At 38.4% G+C, this 23,640-nt stretch overlaps 1 protein-coding gene across 4 annotated transcripts in view; it reads right to left on the reverse strand.

Moving 5' to 3' along the window:
- The window catches only part of PCSK5 (proprotein convertase subtilisin/kexin type 5), a 449,146-nt gene that overhangs the window by 149,937 nt on the left and 275,569 nt on the right, over positions 1 to 23,640 (reverse strand). For all 4 annotated transcript variants that reach the window (XM_066367966.1, XM_066367965.1, XM_066367968.1 and 1 more), the window contains exons 14-20: positions 22,229 to 22,372; positions 17,391 to 17,493; positions 15,192 to 15,385; positions 11,988 to 12,072; positions 8,618 to 8,715; positions 8,054 to 8,183; positions 7,188 to 7,303 (exon numbers count right to left, since the gene is read on the reverse strand). In XM_066367966.1, the coding sequence (XP_066224063.1) occupies positions 7,188 to 7,303; positions 8,054 to 8,183; positions 8,618 to 8,715; positions 11,988 to 12,072; positions 15,192 to 15,385; positions 17,391 to 17,493; positions 22,229 to 22,372 (870 nt within the window). The remainder of the gene's footprint in view (positions 1 to 7,187; positions 7,304 to 8,053; positions 8,184 to 8,617; positions 8,716 to 11,987; positions 12,073 to 15,191; positions 15,386 to 17,390; positions 17,494 to 22,228; positions 22,373 to 23,640) is intronic.

Raw genomic sequence — 23,640 nt, forward strand, 5'->3', positions numbered from 1 at the left:
GAATCACTAAAATATGACAGTTGAAAAAGAATAAATAGCACATCCCAAATGCAATCACCATGTGACTTGAAAAGCCTGGTGAGCCACTGGCACTCTTTTTCTGTTTTCTTTTTCTTCCTACAAATTTAATGGTCTTTATAATTATAATATGTAATATCTGGGACCTAAACAGAATATATAACATAAGAAAGCATAATAATACTCTGACCATCCACGACCCCATCACCCTTCAGAATGAGAGTATTTCTGATTCTTCTGGATCTGCCATGAGCTTATTTTTCTTCTTCACTTCCATAAGTAAACTCTCTAAAACCTGTGGTTATCATTTCCTTATTTTTTAATTACAATTGACTTGCAATATTATATTAATTTCAGATGTATAACATAGTGATTAGACATTTATATACCTTACAAAGTGATCACCCCAATATAGTACCCATGTGACACCATATAGAGTTATTACAATATTATCAACTATATTGCCTTTGCTATACCTTACATCCCGTGACTTTTTATAACTGCCAATTTGTACTACTTAATCTCTTTACCTTTTTCACCCATCCACCCCAATCCCTCCCAAATGGCAACCATAAATTTGTTTCCTGTACCTATGAGTTTGTTTTGTTCCTGTTTTTAGATTCCATATGTAAATGAGATCATATGGTATTTGTCTCTGTCTGTCTGCCTTCTTTCACTTAACATAATATCCTCAAGACCCATCCCTGTTGTTGCAAATGGCAAGACTTCATCCTTCTTTTGGCTGAGTACTATTCCTTCGTATAAATATACACCACATCTTCTTTGTCATTTGTTGATGGATACCTAGCTTGCTCCCATATCTTGGCTGTTGTAAATAGTGCTGCAATTAACGTAAGGGTGCATACATCTTTTTAAATTTCTGGATTTCTTCAGATAAATACCCACAAGTGGAATTACTGTGCTATATGGTAGATCTATTTTTACTTTTTTAAGGAACCTCCCTAATGTTCCCCATAGTGCCTGAACCAATATACAATTCTACCAAGAGTGCATGAGTGTTCCCTTTTCTCCATATCTTTGCCAAAACATTTTGTTTGTTCACTTATTGAGGATATCCACTCTGACAGGTGCAAGGTGATATCTCATTGTGGTTTTTATTGTCAGTTTGCTGATGATTAGTGATGTTGAGTATCTTTTCATATGTCTATTGGCTAGGTGTATGTTCTCTTTGAAGAAATGTCTATTTAAGTCCTCTGCCCATTTTTAATTTTTTATTCAAAGTTTTTATGGTGTTAAGTTGCATGAGTTCCTTATATATCTTATATATCTTGGGTATTAACCCCCTATAGGATATGTCATTGGCAAATATAGTTACCAATCAGATTTCTTTTTTCATTTTTTGATGGTTCCCTTCACTGTGCAAAAACTCTTTAGTTTGATGGATCCCATCCCCCCCTTGGTTTTTATTGCCTGAGGAACTATGTAAAAAAAAGTTACTAAGAGCTGTGTCAAAGTCTTTCTTGCCTGTGTTTTCTTCTAGTTTTATGACTTCAAGTCTTACATTTACGTCTTTAATCTATTTTGAGTTTATTCTGTGCATGGTGTATGAAAGTCATAATTTCATTCTTTTTTATGTATCTTTCCAGTTTTCCCAACACCATTTATTGAAAGAGTATCTTTACTACATTGTATACTTTTGCTCCCTTTGTCATAGATTAATTGACCATGTAGTTGTGGGTTTATTTCTGGGATCTCTATTCTGATCCATTGATCTGAATGTCTTTTTTTTTTTTATGCCAATACTATGCTGTTTTAATTACTATAGCCTTGTAGCATAGTTTGATATCAGGTAGCATGAAACTCCAACTTTGTTCTTCCTCAGGATTGCTGTGGCTATTCGAGGTCTTTTGAAATTTCATATAAATTTTAGGATTATCTGTTCTAGTTCTGTAACAGATGACATGGTGTTTTACTGCATTAAACCTATAGATTGCTTTGGTAGTATGGACTTTTTTACAATGTTAATTCTTTCTATCCATGAGCTTGGTATGTGCTTCCATTTACTTGTATCTTCTTCAAGTTCTTTCATCAATGTCTCACAGTTTTCTGATGACAGGTCTTTTACTTTTTTGGTTAAATTATTCCTAAGTATTTTATTCTCTTTGCCGTAAGTGTAAATGGAATTTTCTTAATATTTCTTTCTCATAGTTTATTATTGGAGTACAAAATGTAACTGATTTCTGAACATTAATTTTGTATTGTGCTACTTTACTGAATTTATTAGTTACAATAGTTTTTTAGGGTTCTATGTAGTGTCATGTCCTCTGCAGATAATGAATTTTACTTCTAATGCAATTCAGATACCTTTTCTTTCTTTCTTTTTTTTTTCTTCTGATTGCTGTGGCTAAGATTTCCAACACTATGATGATAAAAGTGGTAAAAGTGGACATCCTTGTGTTATTCCTGATCTTAAAAAAAAAGCTTTCAGGTTTTTACCACTGAGTATGATGTTAGTTCTAGGTTAGTCATATACAGCTTTTATTATGTTGAGATATATATTTCCTCAATCCTCACTTTAATGAGTTTTTATTATAATTGGATGCTGAATTTTGTCAAATGCTTTTTCTGCATCTATTGATATATTTTTATCCTTTATTTTGTTTATATGGTATATCATTTTAATTGGTTTGTGGACCTTAAACCAATCTTGCATCCTAGGAATAAATATTACCTGATTATGGTATATGATATATTTTTAATGTATTGCTAAATTTGGTTTGCTTATATTTATTTAGTTGAGAATTTTTGCATCTATGTTCATAAGGAAATTAGCCTATAATTTTCTTCTTTTGTAATTCCTTTGGTTTTGGAGTTGAGGCAATGAAAGCCTTGTAAAATGACTATTGGAGTCTTTCCTCTTCTTCAATTTTTTGAAATTGTTTGAGAAGAAGAGGTATCAATTCTTCTTTGAATGTTTGGTAAAATTTGCATGTAAAGCCATCTGGTCTAAGACTTTTGTTTATTGTTGGGAGTTTTTGATTACTGATGAATTTAGTAGTAATTGATCTATTCTGATTTTGTTTTTTCTTGATTTGGTGTTGGAAATTTCTGGAAACTTATACCTTTCTTCAAAATTGTCCAATTTTTTTTGACACATTTGTAGTATATCCTGATAATCTGGTTAGGGACTCTATGCTTCCTATATTTTTATGTTCACTTTCTCCACCAGTTTAGGGATGTTTTCAGTCATTATTTCTTCAAATAGGTTTTCAATTCCTTGCTCCCTTCTTCTGGTACCCTATGATGCTAATGTTGGTATGCCTAATGTCTCTTCAACTATTTTCATTTTTTAAAATCCTTTTCTTTTTGCTTTTTTGATGTGGTGTTTTGTGCTGCCGGGTCTTCTATCACTGATTTCATTCTTTGCTTCATCTGATCTACTGTTGAATCCCTCTAATATATTAATTTCTGACAGGTTCTTTTTTGTGATTTCTATCTCTTTGTGTAAGTTCTCACTGAGTTCATCTATTCTTCCCTAAAGTTCATTGAGTATCCTTATAACCAGTGTTTGGAACTATGTATTTGGTAGATTGCCTCCACGTCATTTATTTTTCTGAAGTTGTGTCCTGTTCTTTCATTTGCAACATATTTGTCTTCTCATTTTGGCTGCCTTCATGTGTTTATTTCTATCTATTATGTAGATATGCTACCTCTCTCTGTCTTGGCAGGGTGGCCTTATGTAATAGGTGTCCTTTGGAGCCCAGTGGCACCGTCTCCTGGTTACCTGAGCCTGGTTCCCTTTGGGTTGTGTGTCCTCCTATTGTAGTTGAGCCTTGATTGCTATTGGCACATCAGTAGGTGGGATTGACCCTCAGGCTGAATGGCTTTGAGGACTGGCTGTGACTACACTGCAGGAGTTGTTGTGTGAGGACTGACCCCACAGAGAAGAAGTTGCCTTAGCAGGACAGTGGTGCCCACTATGTCTGCCCTTTGGAAATGTGTTTTGAGGAGCTGGTTGGGTGTTGCAATGGTGTGGTCTGAAGCTGGCCACTGCATATGTTGGTTCTGGGACCACTTGAGTGAGGTATGACATTGACCAACTTCAGTCACTGCTTGTGTCTGGCCTGAGGCCACCTGATAGAAGCTAAAAAGTGATATATAATTGGTTACTGCCTGTGCTGGGCTTGGAAATACCTGGGAGAGGCTATGCTGAGAACCAAGGCTGGCTGTCACCAATGCTTGATTTGAGGCTTATTAGCAAGAAGAAGAGGGCAAGTCATGGCTAGTTGTTGCTTCTTATGGACCTTTGAATAATTTAAAAAAAGTCTACAGTACAATTTAGGCAGGTTTCTAAAAGAGTTTAAATCCAAGTGTGTGAATTGGGTATGTGGGGACCCATGGAATTACCAGGGTAGGGCAAACAATGTTTTTTGGTTAATGGAGAGTTCAGATTTGGTGCTCACCTCTGCCTGAGCTGGAGGGAGGGCTCAAAAGCATCTGCCAGCATTTCCATCCCCAGATAGAGCTGCCCTGACCCTCCAGCTTTTACCCTGAAGATGCTGTCCTTGGGCTGGAGCTCAGATTAAGTGAGTTTGTCAGCTAATGAGTCTGTGCTTAAGCCCTTTGAGATCTACAGCACCTAGCAGCTCACTGTTTTTCTTGGACACAATCCCCACTGGTTTTTACAGCCAGAAGTTTGGGGACTTCTTTTCCTGGCACTTAGTGCCCTGGGATGGGGCTCCTTGCTCCTCAGGGTAGACCTCTGCAGCCAAGATAGTCATTTTGATTTTTAGTCACCATGCCATGTATGGTGCTCATTCTGTGTCTCTACCCCTCCTTCATGGCTTCTCCTTTTATATCCTTAGTTATAGCAGTTCAGTTTAGCTAATCTCCAGGTGGTTCTCAATGATGGTTGTTCTATAATTTTGTTGTAATTCTGATGTGGTCATGGGAGGAGGCAAGGATAGTGTTTACCAACTCCACCATCTTGACTGGAAGTTCTATAGTCTTTAACTGACCTGAAAATTGATTCACCACAAATTATTGTTCCTTTTCCACTAATGCCCAGAACCCTGGCCCTCCACTTTACCAAAGTGCCAGCTGGCATAACTTACCCATGCTTATCATGGTTTAGAAAAGTATTAAAGTGTCACAAACCTTCAAATGACTGGTACCAAGTGCTATGGGTGAAAATTTCAAGTCACAATGGATTTTCTGGGTCAGTCACTTAAAAAAAACCCTCCTCTGTTTTCAGGTTACAAACTTAAGAAAATTCTGGTCATATTCAGATAGAGGGTAACCCTGTTTTTAAGCATTAAGAGCACAAACTGATAATTAAAAAGTGATACTGATACGGCCCTGGGGATACCATCACTAATCTTCTCACCTCACTGTTATGTGGTGAGAATTGGCCCTGGTCAAGAAAACCTTTGACGCAGAGCCTGAGTGGGTGTGGCCTGTCCCTGCCAGACCCATCATACATCAGAAAAGCTGTAAGATGTAAAGTCACTTATGATGCTCCATGGAAATGAGACCATAAATGATGTTCTGTCTGTGCCATTGCGGGCCCAGTTCTTTTTGAAGTCTTTTTTATTTTATTTTTTAGATTCCTAATAGTCATGAAATAACCATACGAGGTCAGTAATATTATCCTCATTTTTACAGATGAGGAAAATGCGTTCCATAGAAAATCATCATCTGCCCAAGGTCTGAAGCCCAGATATGAACAACAGCATTCTGACACCTGAATCCACAGTCTCCCAACACAAGCACTATTTTGCCTCTTTTTAATTTCTAGAAGAGGAATCATTCAAAGGAAGAAAAATAATAAACCCAGGTGAATGCTCTTGCCAGGTAAGACTATTCCAAATGCCTACTTTTTAACGTTTCTCTATTTTCATATCAATCCAAAGATGTTTAGAACAACGAGTCAAAATAATTTCTTTCTACGTCACTGATATGTATTGTCTGCATAAAAGTTAGGCACAAATTTTACACACCCCCCCCATGTGAATTATAACAAGAGCCACAGTTCACAAAATGTTGGAGTGAGAATAATTTCAAGTCATTCATTTTATAGACAGGGAAACTGAGGCCAGAGAAATGAGGGAAGTTGGCATTTACCAAATTGTCAGGGGGCATGGAATAGTCAGAGGTTCCCCAAACTGGCTGTGCATTAGAATACCTGAGAAAAATACTCAGGATTAGCCTCCCACCCAAACACCAATTCAACCTGAATCTTTGGGGAAGGTGTGGGGTCCTGGCACTGTGCCTGAGAAACACTGGTACAAAGCAAGAAAAACGGGTCAACACTACCTGGTTCTGTCATTAATTCTTATCCTCTCGGCTTAATGAACGATTCAGATATTATTTGATTATTTACATAGAAAAATGATACATAATGCAAATAACAGAGTTGCACCTCCACATGAATTTATGCTACTGTTGAAAATGGAGTTTCTAAAGACTTTGTAAAAAATATATATAGGTTATGTTTATATCTAATGCTTAGTGCAAACAGCAGGCTACAAAATTCCATGCATAGATGGCAAATGGTGGGAAAACTATACATCAAAAACTAACTGGGAGGGGCTATCTATATATTGTATGATTCCAAGTATATGACATACTGAAAAAGGCAAATCTATAGAAGAGTAAAAATATTAGCAGTTTCCAGGGGTTAAGGAAAGGGAAGGATGATAGGCAGAGTACAGAGGATTTTTAGGGCAGTGAAACTGTCCTGTATGATACTAAAAATGATAGCTACACACCATTATACATTGTTACAAACTCATAGAATATACAACAGCACGGTTAAAACCTAATGTAAACTATGGACTTAGGGTGATAAGGTGTCTTAATGCCAGTTCATTGACTGTAACAAATTCATGGCTCTGATGTGAGATTCTGATAATGAGGGAGGCCTGAGTTCAGGGGATATATGGGAACTCTATACTTGCTGCTCAGTTTTGCTGTGCATCCAAAACCCCACAGCTTATTAATTAGAAAAAGTTAACTGGTGATGTCTTAGCTAGTGGTGAGTTATTCCTTTTTGCAATTAAAAATATCCCCCAAAACAAAACCCACTGAAGGCAGAAGTTCCTAGCTGACACATGCTTGACAGTTACTTTATTTAGTGGAAATATATTACTAGGCCTTAAGGAGAAAGACCACACTGCTCAGAGATGGAAATGAGCAGTTGTACTCACCATCTTTGCAGATGGCTCCCATTTGACACATTCCCAAGTCTAGGAGATACCCACTGGGGCAGCTTGTACAGTTCTTGAACCCTGGGCCATTGCACGTCAAACAGCTGGTGTCACATCTGTGGGGAAAGTGTAGACTTTTTCATCCTTTCACACATCAGGCACAGGAAAAAGTGTGTTTACTATCAATTTCTTAAAGTCTTAAACTTAAATCTCTCTTTGAAGATGACACAGAAATATTTTCTTAAAATAATTGCTAGGTTTGGCAACCATAAAGAAAATCAAGTAGGTGGACAGTGTGATTTTAAAGGTTTTAACATATTCCTGAAGCAAAAAAATATATATCTATATTCAGGGGGTTTTTGGGTTTCAACAGTCACCACATACAATGTTTTGTGTTTGCAACGCTCACTCCCATAAAAACTTAAAAAACTGAGACGTGTTTTGGCTTACACCATTAGTGTCGTACTTACAGACTACATGGGCAAACTAGTTTGGTTGTGTGAGGCAGCAGAATATGCAGTAATGTGGCATATGAGTGAGGAAGTTGGTGTCCCCCAGTATGCTTACCTACAACATTTTGGACTGTTAAAAGCGCAAGTGTTCTGCTTGTGTTAGGCTAGGGTGTGTTTCGACTTACACCAAAATTTGATTTACGTCACTGTCATAGGAATAGAACTGTGTTGTAACCCGAGGACCCCCTGTATATCAAAGATAAACTGTGTCAGAGCTGTGGGGCAATTTCCATAGGTAAACGTTTGAACCTTATTTTTATCAGTAATAGTTCTAAGTTCCATATTATTGATGAAGGCAGTCAAATAAAGAAATCAGTAATCAAATACTAAGGCATGAGGGGCAGATCTACTTACTTCTTGCAGGATTTGTATCCATTCTCTGAAGAGTGGTCAAAGTAATAGCTGATACTACAGCTCTGCACACATCTCCCATCCTCCATGAAGTAGCCCTCAGTGCAGTTAATGCACCCATCAGCGCCTGCTCCTTCAAAGCAAGACAAATGCAGCACACAGAAACAAAACCTCAGAAGAAGTTGCACAATGGGCTGCCTCTTGCAGTTTGTGCAACTGCCATTAATATGTTATAATTTTAAGAGTTATACTTTAATATTTGTGCTTTTTCTTACATTATTTGGAAGAAATATCACATTTTAAATTGAACCCACTTTCGAAAAGCATCAAACTTTTTGGAAAGAGGAGGAGATATCACTGGGGGGATTTACATTTCTCAGTGAAGACAGGATGCTGGGGACTGACTTTTGATGAGAACATGCACATGATTATCAGAAGGATAATATACTTCTCCAGCAGTTATTTTAAAAATATCAAGTGGGTCTGTATGAATGATGGCTAAAATCAGATAATCAGAAACCAAAACAGAGCCAGAGGAATAAAGGAAAGGACGAGGGAAGCAGGTACCAGCACAAGTGGCGCAGAAGCGGTGACAAGGCTGACAGTCCTGGCCATTGAAGAACTGTCCATCCTCACAGGCGATGGAACACCGGGATCCCTGCAGGCTGGGGACACACATAGACTGCTGTGATCAAGGCAAAGAGGTAATGATGCCCCAGCTCCACATGTGACAGATATAGTTCCCCCCAGAGACCTGTGGATTTGGTAAAGCTTCAAAGCCGGGGAAATAGCCCTTGCACCATCTATTTTTTTCCTCTCAATGCTACAGTGCTTTCTGGGCCTTACTATAATGTCTGTATCATCTACATGTGCTCTTGTGTTATGAGTTCTGGGGACATTCCTCTGAATTGTTAGACTGGCTGACACTTACAACTCAGAGGCTTTAAAATATTTTATTGACAAAACAATTGCATTAATTGACAATATGACTAACAATTCCCTGCTATCCAGACCTGCATAATACATTTAAGAGTTGTTTCATAATTATAAATGCTGTAGGAACACACAGTAAGTGAATTACAACTGAGTAACAGGGCACAACCAGCCATGCCTAAACTCCCAGGAGTAGCGGTTTTTTTTCTGAGTTTAGTTCTTGTTGGTTTCCACACTGAATTTTAATATGCCTTTGCCTCTATTTCTTGATTTATTTTAAGCTCTAGTGAATACTTTAGCATAATTTCCAGCTTATACTGTTCCTTCCCCAAACAGCTCAACTTTTCTTAGTTATAGTATTAATTCAGTGATTGTGGACATGGTCTGTACCACATTTTCTCTACCTAGCACGTTCAGTATCTAATGAGTTGCTAGAATGTCAAACAAGGAATCTATATATTTTTTTACTCTCCTAAATTCTATTAGCTATGGTACTTCTCACAGTCTACAGATGAATTCTTAAAATTCAAAGTAAGTTAATAGAATTTTCACTATTTGGTATACAAATATTACTCAAGAACTAAACAGTGTGACTGGAACCAGGTCGAAGGACACGTAATCCTATGTCACTAAACAGACGATACTAGAAGATGGGTGTCTAAGCAACAGTCAAATGGCTCTCTTAAACTCTTTATATTGCTCCAAGTCACACCTTATTAGATTTTATATAATTAATATGATTCATATATAAAGCAAAGTAAAATTTATTTCAGTAAAGAAATGTGGAGAAGGAAACAAAACCAAAACAGGTGGAAAAAAAATACCAAACAGCATTGTTAACATTTTAATCCATTTCCTTCCAGTATTTTATGCATAGATGTTTCCATGTTGGTTCTTAGCCACTATGTGAAAATTGACAGGTCTTGAGGAAAAATGGTCATGCCAGAAGCCCCAAGGCAAATATAGGGAGCCCCGATGAGGCTGAGGACAGTACAACTAACTGCACCAGCTCTCCGTTCAGAGGTGTGTCCTCCTGGGCCAGAAAGGGCTGCCATTCAAAAAGAAAATTCCTTCCCTTTCTGTAGAGCTGGAGAAAGGGACACTGCAGCAAATGGATCTTTTTTGGGGAGAGGAAATAAGACCACTGAAAAACTTATCAAAGTTTTAAAAAGCTGCCCAGTTTGTCTAATAAAGGACATGACTTCTGATGTTGGCATTTATCCAGCAAGAGACAGAGGTTGCAGTGTGTGAGAAAAGAATGAGTAAGTGGGACGTGCCACAGACAGCAGTCGCTGTAAGCCCGGAAGCTTTCTGCGGCCTCCAAAATATAGGGACGTCCTGGTTAGTGACCTGGGGCTGTGTTCACCTGTGTTCTCTCTGGGATAAACTGGCTAGGTTAGACCTGTGCTGTCCTACCTGCTTGAGCATGTGTGGTTCCCAGTGTGGTTAAGGAATGGAATTTTAAATTCTGACTTTTAATGAATTTCAGTCTAAATTTTACAAAGTGGCACTTAGTTGTTGGTAATATCTTCAGTTTGGAACAACTTGGCTATTTAAACTACATTTTAGAAAACTTAAATATAGATCAGAAAATCGTCTGAATGGAGATGTGGTTTAGGAGTAAAATATATACCAGATTTCCAAGACTTGGTACAACAACCAAAAAAAAAAAAAAGTAAAATATCTCACTAAGAGTCTTTTATTCTGATTACATATTGAAATGATAAATTTTACCAGTATCTTTTAAACTTTTTTTGATGTGGCTCTCATTTCTATTGGAGAGCACTGGTTAACTTATAAAATGTACCCTAGAAAATATAGAAAATAGTATTAAATAATCTTTTACTTTTTATGGTCCAATTAAGTTTCAGATGTTGGACTAAGTGCTTTGTAAATATTAATTCATGTCACGGTCAAAAACATAGGGGTTTCTGCCATACTATAAATGAGAAAGTCGAAGCTCTGAGTGGCTAAGTGACTTGTCCTAGGTCACACAGCTGATAAACAGAAGGCAAGGATCTAAGTCCACATCTGTCTTCCTTCTTTTTACTATACCAATCTGCTCCTCTCCCTGAAAGAATTAGGCTGACTAGACTGTCTTGATGCTGAATGTATATATTTATGAAAAAGAAAGCCACAGATAATCAATAAATCTAAATAAAAATTATGTTGCAATATTACTAATGTGAAGAATTGCCTGCCTGGACCCTGCTTATTTCGCCTCTAATCAAAGTTGGAAACAGAGGTATCATCAACACTGAAATGGGATCAAGTGCACCAGAATTCTAGTGGTGTGCAAACCTGGAGTCTAACTTCACATAGGATGGTCTGACCTTCTTTAATCAAGAGAGACTAGCTAATTCATTTGAGCTGCATATTGTTCTCTTACAGAATCTATTAGCTACAGTAAGTTCTCACTTAATGTTAATAGGTTCTGTGACTTTAAGCAAAACAATGTATAACAAAACCAATTTTACCACAGGCTAATTGATATAACAGTTATTCGAGGACCTGCTTTTAGCCATGAGCAAGTAATCCATTCAAGGAAAATATCTCTAGGTGTTAAGTCCATGTGCAGATGATAACATAATGAAATCAAGCTTGAGGTTCTTAAGATAAGAGAAAAATTGGCTACCTGGAGAGAAATAATAAAGATACCAGAATAGTTTCCCACCATCAAAGGAATTAATCAGGGGGACTAAATATAACTCATTGGTATTACCTACACAGTAATCCTTGACTGGCACACTGCCAGTTAAAAAGCATGAAGAAAAAAACCTCTCAAATGGCTATTTTTATTTACATGTATCTGAGCTATCTTTTCTGAAGAGAATTTTATTTGCTTTATAAACTTCCCTTAGCCAAGATGGCACATATCCTGGTCCAGCTAATGCCAACAGCAGATGTCTCTGAATGGGCATCAAACCCCGGGTGGTGCTAGGAGAGCTATTAATACTGAGATGCTCCCTGGCTCTGTAACCTATGCAGCCCTTCAGTGCCTTACCTTAACCCATCCCTACATTCTGTACAGTTGTGTGATTCAGTACATGTCTTGCAGTTTTCACTGCATTTCCGGCAAAGATTTTTCTCTGTTAAAAAAAAAAATAACAAAGTTATAAATTAGGTGGTCAATTGGATTCCATAAAAGCACGTGGAGATACTCTAACGTTTGCTAATGTATGCTAGAGTACACAGTACACTTGGCCTTGAGCAGAAAACTGCAGGAGAAGCCCCATAGTCAACATTTGCTATAATTTCTCAGCAAACCAAACACACAGGTAGGAATTGCAGCATTGGCAAATACCTTAGAGATATCTATCATTTTGCAGACAAGACAACTACAGCGCATTTAATTCTTAAGTAGTGTGCTGGCTTTTCTCTTCCCATCCTGTCTCCCGAGCAGGGTTCCCTAGCTTCCGACAATGAAAATCCCATTACTGGAGCTGGGGCAAAGCCACTATGTAAGGGTTGAGGAGCAAAGCCTGTGGAAAGGAATGACAGACCCCACGCTCACAGCTTCCAGGACTACTCTGATGAACTCTATTATAAAAGGACCTACATTTAAGATTGTGAGGTAAGGATTGTTTCTTGCATTGTCTAGAATAGTATCTTGTACTTACATTACTGTGGCTGTGGAATTGATATAACATTACATTTCCTATAATGTCTGTGTTCTGGAAATAGCAATCTATACTTCTCACAAAAATTAGGGGATATTTTATATCTTCATATTCATTTTGAAATATCCCCTAATTTTTGTAAGCAGTATATTTGATTGAACAGATATACTGTAAATATTAGCTTTCCTGTTTAATACCAAACACAGGCCTCCATTAGGAAAAAAATGGCAAATGCATAATTGCTGTATAGTGAAAATGTTGATTTGCTATTTTAAGAAAGGTCTTTCATTTTAGGTGAAATTTTTCTGGAGACTTGATACCTTCTCAAGAGATGCAAGTGATCATAATCACATGTATGTGTAGAATTGAATGAGACTTTGTTCATAGGGTTCTCTTTCTCTATCTCCTCTCGAAATGTTGGGGTTCTTCAGGGTTCCACAGAGAGACACTGCTTTAATGATCCCTATGCAGACATCTTGCAGGCCTGTCTTCTTTCACAAGTCTATGCCCCTCAGCATACAAGATGGACCTCTGGTAGTGTCCACGTGGCCTCCCCCCACATTGTGTCACTGAGAATACTGGACATGGCAGAGGGTCTGAAGTCAAAGAACTGAGATCTGTGTTCTGCTTTTAGCATTTCCTATGGCCAATGGCAAGGTCTGTCTATGGACTATAGATTACAAATAATGTCTATAATCTCAGTTTGTCTTGAGGATTTACTGAAATTATTCAAGGGAGCTGTATGAACTTTAAAGTACTGTAAATGTGCTGGCAGTAATTATTACTAGTCAATGATCCCGCATGGTCACGAAGTGGTATGTAAATAGACACGTTGAAAGAGGAACTATAACACAGGCAATTAGGAGGAGAGATGCATAGGCTGCTCTTATCAGCAAAGTGATTGTTTGAACAGCCCTACTTATACCCTCCTTTCAGATTCTGGACAAACGGACTCAGTTGTCCTGCTCCTGTAGTATGACAGGAGCATCCAGAATAAAATTTCTTTTTCAAGGTTCAACTTTCTGGATAAAATTTTGACTTCCCCCCCCCCCCCCCCCCCAAGGAATACTGCTTGCTTCTCTTACTCCCCTTCCCAGCTCCTATTTTCTTCTTTCTCCATTAAGTTGTAGCTCATGTTCCAAATTTTGGGGAAAATAAGAACTACATGGGAATACCACCCATTGCTCCAGAGGTTAAGCTCTGTCTGCTTCACTCCGTCTACCACAGAGAGAAACGTGGGCCTTGGAATCAAGAGAGAATCTGACTTCTTAAAAAGCAAGAGTATTCATTGCAAAATTCTTGCTTGACTTTGAAAAACACAACTTTTGTTCCTTTACACTTGGGTTTCCTTCTCTCTCAGATTGGGCAGAAACAATGAAATTGTAGGGTCATCACATACCATGGTGTAGTAATACCCTTGTTAGGACAAATTATTGAGAATTCAGAAATAAAGCAAAAGATACCTGTCGCCCTTTACAGGGCCATACCAGAGCACTGATAGCTAGGCATGTCCAAGGTTTATTTAGTTCTCTAGAGAATGGACTTTTGTCTCTTTACTAAAGTGGGTTAATTAGCCCCTGAACTCTGAAGTATATGATAATTTATAGATTTTTTGATACACTTGCAAATAGTATCTGTCCACTTGAAAAAATAACCCCCAAATTCTAGTCGTATTGCTCGTCATGACAAATTATTCGTCTCTAACTCAGCAAATGGATTTGACCTTGCCTTTCCCAGTGGGTTATGTACCCAGTAGTCTTTGAACCCGTTTGTTGCCATGGAGGTTCCTGCATTAAAGGATTAAGTAAATCTTGGATTGTGTTCATTCTACGTTACACAAAATCATGTTTTTTAAACTCTCTGAAAAGCGTACTTTGGTATCGCACTGCCCTGGTTCCTTTGGTTAGTGTGCAGGAAAGAGCAGGCCTGGCTGCTTTCTTCTGAAAGCCTACTTACAAGCTTGGGAGAGTGGATTTCAGGAGGGTCTCCACCATCCTAACAGAGAAGAGTGGCTCATGATGCCTAAACTGATTGTATAAACAGTAAGGACTATGCTGAACACCTTCCCTTTTAGGAGTTTGAAATTTTGGTAAGGGTCGGCGGAGGGTGCTTTCAGAACCACTGCCCAGTAACAATTCCCAGCACTGACTCCCTAAGTAGGTTCCCTTTCACACACGTTGTCATAAATTGTCACTGGGAAAACTAATTGTATCCTGTGTGACTCCACCAGGAGAAAGTGAAAGCTTGGGCTTCTTTCCCATGAGTCTTTTCCCTTTGCTGATTTTGCTTTGTAGCCTTTTGCTGTGATTAATCATAATGTATACATAAGTACAACTCTATGTTGAGCCTGGTGGGTATTCCTAGCAACTTACTGAACGTGGGTATGGGCCTGAGGACCCCCAACAGTTAGTAATAGGCCTTTTTACATACATTCTTTTTTTATAAAACAATTCTAACTGTTCTCTTAAAAATATTTTTGGACTAGATCCTGGCCTAGATTTCACAGAGGAGGATTATTCCTCCCAAGATCACTCAAGTGAAAACCTTCCATTTGTTCTCTTAAACCCAAATATTTGAAATCAACTCACTGGTGTCCTGATAGGATCCGTCAGGGCAGTGAGTAACACAGCTGTTGGTTTCTTCATTCAGGAAGTATCCGTGTTTACAGGACAGGCACTGGTCGCCGTGGCTGCCAAAGCAGGACTCACAGTTGGGAGCACACTTCCTGCATCGCTTCTTGTCAGCATGGTAGTGGCCAGAGGGACAGCTGGAGACACAGATCCTGTGTTGGGGGACAATAAGAAGGCCAGCGTCACCAGTGACCTATTCCCCAGCATTCTCTTGGAGGTACTGAACAAATAGCTGTCGCCAGTCTAAAAACCCTTTCTAAAGAATGATGGTAGCCTGACCAGGTGGTGGTTCAGTGGACAGAGTGTCAGACTGGGATGCGGAGGACCCAGGTTCAAAACCTCGAGGTCACCAGCTTGAGTGCCAGCTTATCTGGTTTGAGCAAGCCAAGGTCGCTGGCTTGAGCAAGATGTCACTTGCTCTGCTATAACTCCCCCCCCCCCCATCAAGGCACATATGAGAAAGCAATCAATGAACAACTAAAGTGCCACAATGAAAACTTGATGCCTTTCATCTCTCTCTGTTCCTGTCTGTCTGTCCCCATCTATCCCTCTCTCTGTCTCTGTCAAAAAAAGAAAAAAAAAGAAAAGAAAAATGATGGTAAGTGATGCCACATCCAAAGGGCCCAGGGCTGTTGGTTAAAGCAGTTTATCCTGTGCAGGGTTCTGACTCAGCAAAGCAGGTACGCTGTACTGAGTCCACCAAGTAAGGCATGCCTTGGTCCAAATCACTTTCCAGTTCGGTTCTAGCTCTTTAAAGGGGGATGCTGATTAGAAATTGAGTCTCAGTAGGAAGGTTACAGCATTGAGTTAAAGGGGAAATACGTTGTAACCATGACTTTATGCAAAAAGGTCACTCATAATGGGTTGCTTCTATTTTTACGTGTTTGTCATATGGAGTGTATGTGGCTGGTGGTGGTTATATGTTGTTGTCTAAATTAACACAAATATTTATATTTATATTGCTAATGATATACAAAGTTTTTCTTTTTCAAAGTTTAACTGACGGACAGAGGCTTTATTTATTCATTCAACAAATATTTACCAAGTACCAATTAAATGACAGGCATTTTGCTAATAAGTCTAGGAGATAATAGAGGTGCTGAGTAGTCAAGGACCTTTCCTTTAAAGAATTTAAATTCCAAGAAGGATGTAAACAGGGATTGAAACAGGTCTGTGCCTGGGTAACTGGAGCTGCCACCAGTCAATTCCCTAGAGTGAGTCCCTGCCTGAAGGAGGAGGGAGAGGTGGCCGGGATGTGAGTCATGGCCGGAGAGGGTGGCCTCTGTAGAGACAGTCACTGTTCCATGGCCCTGCCCTTAGAAACGTATCTATACACCTCGAGGCAGAAGCCAGGGCACAGGGTCAGAGCAGGGCGGTCCTGGTGCCCAGAGCAGAGACCAGCATCTTTGCCACACCAAGAGTTTGCACACGGGAGGATGTGGGAGAGCGCCCGTGTGGCCCATGCACTGGCATTTCCATGAAGGGAAGAGGCAGCTGTGGCATCGAATGTCAGCAGGGTGGAAAAGCACTGAGGGGAAGACCAGGCACACGCGTAGCCAGTCCCTCCCCACCATCCTTCCAATGCGAGAAAAGAGACTGGCAGGTTTAATAACATGCACGTATTATGTTCTACTGAGTCAGCTTCTGACTCCTGACAACTCTGAATGAGCGGTGTCCACAATGTCCTGTAGACTCCTGCCTATGGATTCTTTTATGGAGTCAGCACCATCTCATGTCTGGTCTTCCTCTTTTCCTGCTGCCTTCTACTTTCCCAGGAACCCTGCCTTCCTGTGACGCTCCCAAAGTAGGACAGCTTCAGTTTTGTCATTTTTGCCTCTGTCCATGTTTCAGGCTTAATTTGCTTGAAGAGCCACAGTGCTTTTCTTTCTGGCGGTTCTGTATTTCTGACGAGCTCTCCTCCAACACCGTGTTTTAAATGTATCTATTCTTTTTTCTCTCCAGGCGGATTTTGTAGTTCAGTGTGGGTTTCACCACTTTGAATTACATGAGGAGGCAGTGGTCTTGTGCAGCAGCATCTGTTCCATGATTTTAGATCCTGGTGGAGGGACATCGGGATGCCTCCCACAGTGACCCTGTGGGAGCTCCCGGGAACACCTGCGGCATGCTGCGAGGGATGTGACTTGGCCTCTCTCTTACCTTGTGTTATTTTTCAGCTTGTAGTAGTAGTGCAAACAGTCATTGCAGTGGTCCGGTCCTGGCCCATCACAGCCGACCTCACTGCACTCAGGGTCACAGGGACCTTAGCAAAAGAAATTAGAATACTTAGAGAAGATGATTTTAAGTAGGTTGGCTTTACCTTGAATTTTGTATAAAGTAAGATTGTTTTTCGTAAGCAGTGAGCCTGTCTTTAAGATGGAGGAAAGATGTTCAGTGTGGCTTTAAGCTCAGAGATGAACTCCTGACTTTTTTTGGGGAAAACCTCAATTACCTAAGTATCAAGAATGTAAATCCTAGTCATGGCCTGGTCTTCAAAGCACATATGGCTGCCTTGTGGGAGACAACAAATATTTGAGAACTCAAATGAACAATGCCACTGCAGTAAATGGAAAAAAACGACTGCAATTAAACATGTGTAATGATAAAAATGTTGGCTTTACAGAAAAATGATAAGTTAAGCTGTTGACAGAAAAGAAAAAAAAAAAGGTTATTATTCAGTGCTTGGGACCAGATTGCCTGTCTTTTCCAAGGTCATTAAAGCCACCGAATACCTCTGAGATATTGTAGCTAGCAAGAACATTATGGCATCTGGCACAAGCTTATCAGCATCTAGTCTTGGATTACAAAGCAGGTACTCCAGGCACAGATAATAGATTTAAAATTGCATCCTACCCACAGGCCAATGGGCAACTCAACAAAAGAAAACGATGCATAAATTTTAAAATGCGATCAAGCTTAAAGAATTCCAGACCTGGGGTGAAGGTTCCTAATCTCTCTTGTTATGTCTTCTTTGGTACAGCATAGAGAGAATGCATAGTCAGAAAAATATTCCAATGGAACTATTTGGTGATTGACAAAATGCTTTCTAATGACAGGATAGTTAAAGACATTTTATTCTATTGAACTAACTCCCCTTTTCCTTGTTCTCCATATTTTGGGAGATTCAGACTCATAATTTCCAGCTCTTTCCCATTGAAAATTCATATGATTTTAACTACCAGTAAACAGATTACATGAAATACACGAATAGTACCTTACCGGTGCCAGAAATGTTTTAAACCATACTTATTTTAATCAAAAGGACTTAAGTGTTGAAACAATCTCCTTTAGTCATTATGGGACTATGGAAAACTGAAATGGTGGAACTGGGGAAGAATGACTCAGAAAAGTCTACTAGTCAACACCTTCATTTTACTAGCAAGAAAACAGATTTTCCAAGAGTTACAATGGTTTGCCCAGCATCAGACAGCTGGAAGGGTTGGTATCAGCCTATGTCCTGATTTTTAGTCCAGGTTTCCTACTTAGAGAAGATCATCTACTAATGATGACCTTTTGATCTGATTGAAAACAAGTCATTTTGAAGTGCTGCAAACTTGAATTATATTTCTGATTAATTACATGAGTGACTTGACAGTATTGTTCATCTCTTTTCCCAAAAGCCTTAACACTGATCTCTAAATTAGTACAACTTAGGACAGTTTAGCTGTCTGCCATGGTGCACAAGAAGAGGGTGACTCTTCTGTATAAGGATTGAAATTCAACCAGCTCTGGGTCTGACAGTCCCTGGAATTCAATGAAACAGTACAGGGATCTGGTTATGATAATGCCATTTGTGCCTTTGGACAGCCTGACTTCTCTATAAAGGTAAAAATCACAGTTTCCAAAGAAAAGGAGTCATGGGTGGCCGTAAATTTTCACCAGATGATTTCTACAATTAACACCCCTGCCCTAAAATTTATTCTTGTTATGTGTGGAAGGGCTTTGTGTGGTAAAACAGTTTACATGCTGTGCTGTTTCTTTAGAATCTTAAATGGTCCCAGATGCAAATTAGAATTTTAAGTTGCAGGGTAATAATGAAATAATTGTTTTTGTTTTCCCACAAATGCCAATGTGGACATTTTGAAGATGTCATGAGAAAAACCATAAAAATGTGTAACTGTTCAGAATTTTAACATTACCAAAATTTAAATTGGAAACATGCCATAAAGCACATATTATGCTCCATTTATGTTTTTGGATATGCTTTCTCCTATCTGAGAAAACAAAATGGCTTTTTAGTTATAATATGAATAATAATGTTATAAGCTCTGTGCAAAATAAGACATAAGACAAAATTTAACACAGTCTAGCTCTGGTTAGCTCAATTGGATGAATTTTCCAAGCTTACTATTGATTATGGAATACTACCTGTTTAGAATAGAAGGAGCCATATATATATATATGTGTGTGTGTGTGTGTGTGTGTATTCCATTAAGGTAATTAAAGTACTTTTTAGTATCTAGGAAAAGAATTTTAGAGAGCTACAGGAAAAAAAAATGTCTTCTAAAGGTATATTAAATTGTCATTTACCAACAGTTCTGTATTAGAAGAAGCTTTGTTCATTAAGTGTTATATATCATACCCCATAGCTATTGGAAATGGTAGCTAATGCAAGACAGGAAGCAGAAATACACTGGGAAGGAGAGAAAAATTGTCGATGATATGGCTATAGTACATAAACAGTCCCAGAAAGTCAACTTTAAAACATACAAATTAGTACGAGAGTTAAGCAAAATGGTTGAATAAATATAAATATTCAACAGCCAATAAATTCCTAGATACCAGCTTATAGTATTAGGTAGAAAATATGGAATACTTTCCACTACAATAGCAACAAGACTCAAAACAGGAATAATGCTAACAGGAATAACACTACATAAAATTAAAATATTTCAATAAAATAGGACATAGTCTGTGTTTTGTATGGAAAGACTGTATATTGTAAAAACAAGTCTTCTGTTATATTGCATGTAAATTCAAATTAGATTCCAATGGGATTTTTAAAAGGAAACTTAAGAATTTCTATGAAAACAAGCAGCAGATGTATGTTCAACAGGTATTAAATATATATCATGAATTAAAAATAAACAGTGGGTGCCATCAGTCTAATTTCTGATTGATCAGAAATTTCTGATTGATCAATCAGAAAATGTGGTACCAGAAGACACCCTGGATAAGCACTTCACTATATTGCTATAAATAAAAGATCCTAAATTATTACAACAGGATGGTAACTGAGCCAATGATTTAAATCTGTATGGAAAATACAGGACTTCAATTCACACTACATATCATAAACCAAAGTAAGTTTCAGATGAATTAATGAGTGAATGTAAAAATCAGAGATTACAAAAAAATGCATGTAAATATTTAGCTGATTTTAAAAGATAAACCCTCTGTTAAAAAAATCACAGATGTTATTATCTGAAAATATAAACCCTATGCTCCAATTTTCTTATTCTGTTAGAACACACAAAAAAACAAAATTTCAGAAACAAGTGATAACTGAGGAAATGTTTTCAGCCAAGATGAGACCTATGAGAGGCAATAACATACAAAGAATTCTTACAGATAAGAACATTGCTGTCACTTTGAAAAGAATGGGTAAAAGACAGTTGTATTTAGTTCAGAGAAGAACTACAGTCAAATCCTCAATGTCGTTGATAGATTCTTGGAACTACAGCAAAATGATGTAGAAGGATGCCAATTTTACCATAGGCTAGTTGATATAAAAAAGAGAAGTTCCTGTAGCATCTCATCAATGTTATATAATGAATGAAACAACATTATTTGAGGACCTACTTTACAGAGAAAAACATGTTTAGATTTACTAGCAGTCAAAGCTATAAAAATTTGAAAGTATTCTTTTCATTTTTACTTTTCTGTTTTCTTTCTACTTAATGCTTGCAGGAATGAGTGCAGTAAACACTTGCACAGCTGGTCACAGTGTAGACTGGTAGGTACATCTTTGTCTAGAAAGTAATGTGACTAAACTTATCCAAGCCTTAAAACTGATTAATACCTATTCTAATCTAAAAAATTAAAGATATTGGCCCTGGCCGGTTGGCTCAGTGGTAGAGCGTCGGCCTGGCGTGCAGGAGTCCCGGGTTCGATTCCTGACTAGGGCACACAGGAGAAGCGCCCATCTGCTTCTCTACCCCTCCCCCTCTCCTTCCTCTCTGTCTCTCTCTTCCCCTCCTGCAGCCAAGGCTCCACTGGAGCAAAGTTTGCCAGGGTGCTGAGGATGGCTCTGTGGCCTCTGCCTCAGGCGCTAGAATGGCTCTGATTGCAGCAGAGCGATGCCCCAAGATGGGCAGAGCATTGCCCCCTGGTGGGCATGCTGGGTGGATCCCGGCCGGGTGCATGCAGAAGTCTGTCTGACTGCCTCCCTGTTTCCAGCTTCGGAAAAATACAAAAAAAAAAAAAATTAAAATATTGACAAAGACTGAAATAATTATATTAATCCAAACCCTGTTTAAAATTGTGTAAAACTCTAAACAAATGACACATCCCAGATTATGGGTTAAATATATTATAGTACAATCATATTATGGACAATTATGCTGTCTTTTAAATATTTGTCCTTAGGATATTTGACAACAGGGAAATATGTTCATAATATTTTTTTAAATGTTTACTTTATTGATTTTAGAGGGGAAAGGAGAGAGACAGGAATATCTGTCCCTGTATATGCCCTGACCGGGGATCGAACCGGCAACCTCTGTACACTGGGATGATGCTCCAACCGAGGTATACAGACAGGGCTTTTTCTTAATAATTTAAGAAAAAGAAGAATATGAAAACTCTATATACAATGTGGTTTAGCTATGATGGAAAAAACCAGATAGTTGAATATATAAATATACACATATAATACTTGGGGGAATAGAAAAGATGAGGAAAATATATTAGAATATTCATAGAAGTTTATTTCTGCATGGTGGGATGTTGCATTAGTGTCCTTCCTTAGCCTGTGTCTCTGATGGAAACCAGCTCACCTGCATAATCCTCTGTACCATAGTCGTCTGTCGGGTCTTCGACTCTGCTGTAGCGAACACGTTCCACTTTAGGAAACTCGTTGGTTGGTGAGTATGGCTGCACAGAGGTGCCATAGAGGACCAAAGACCATTCTTTCAATTTACCTTGGGAAACAACAATAAAAGCACAGCATGACCAAATATTCACTCTTTAGGCTTGTAAGTAAGTCCTTTAATTCCTTTTCACCTAAGAAAAAGCATCAGTGGGAGAATTGTGGGAAACAGATTCCTATGAATCATTACATCAGATGCAGGTCTACAAATACACATTTACCACTGTTTGCAGAAATTACATTTTGCTAATTCACACACTATATACATACATACATATATAAATACATATATATACATGCATATGTATGTATGTATATAAATACACACACACACACACCACACACTATATAGTACCAATTACAGCAGGGGTCCCCAAACTTTTTACACAGGGGGCCAGTTCACTGTCCCTCAGACCATTGGAGGGCCGGACTATAAAAAAACAACTATGAACAAATCCCTATGCACACTGCACATGTTTTATTTTAAAATAAAAAAACAAAACGGGAACAAATACAATATTTAAAATAAAGAACAAGTAAATTTAAATCAACAAACTGACCAGTATTTCAATGGGAACTACGCTCCTCTCACTGACCACCAATGAAAGAGGTGCCCCTTCCGAAAGTGTGGTGGGGGCCGGATAAACGGCCTCAGGGGGCCACATGCGGCCCGCAGGCCGTAGTTTGGGGACCCCTGAATTACAGGATAGGCCTTGATTTAATCAGCATTCATAGGTGGACTGAGAAACAAAAACACCTCAGATTGCTGGGCTAAATTTCAAATTATGGATATTTAAAAGACTCTCCAATTGAATATCTAGTACCTTAACATAAAATTCCTCAATAATTAGTGAGAGAAACCTTCTATAGGGATGTACATCCTATAAATGATAGAAATATGTGCATGTGCATGTATACCACATATACACAAACACACACACATACACACACAAAAGTGAAATTTTTTCCAAAGAGACAGAAAGGAAGAGAACATCTCAAATCTCATTTTATGAGGCCAGCATTTACCCTGATAGTAAAATCAGACAAGGACAATACAATATTATAGGCCAATATCGTGATGAACATAGATGTAAAAATCCTTAACAAAATTGTTAACTAACCCAATTCCATAACATTAAAAAGATCATACATCATGATCTATTGGGATTTATTCCAGGGATACAAGGATGATAAAACATCTGCAAAACAATCAATGTGATCTACCACACTAACAAAATGAAAGATAAAAATCATATGATTACCCCAATAGATGCAGAAAAAGCACTTGACAAAAATTAACATCCACTTTTCATAAAAACT

Source organism: Saccopteryx leptura, chromosome 2 (assembly GCF_036850995.1).
Source record: "Saccopteryx leptura isolate mSacLep1 chromosome 2, mSacLep1_pri_phased_curated, whole genome shotgun sequence".
Lineage (NCBI taxonomy): Eukaryota > Metazoa > Chordata > Mammalia > Chiroptera > Emballonuridae > Saccopteryx > Saccopteryx leptura.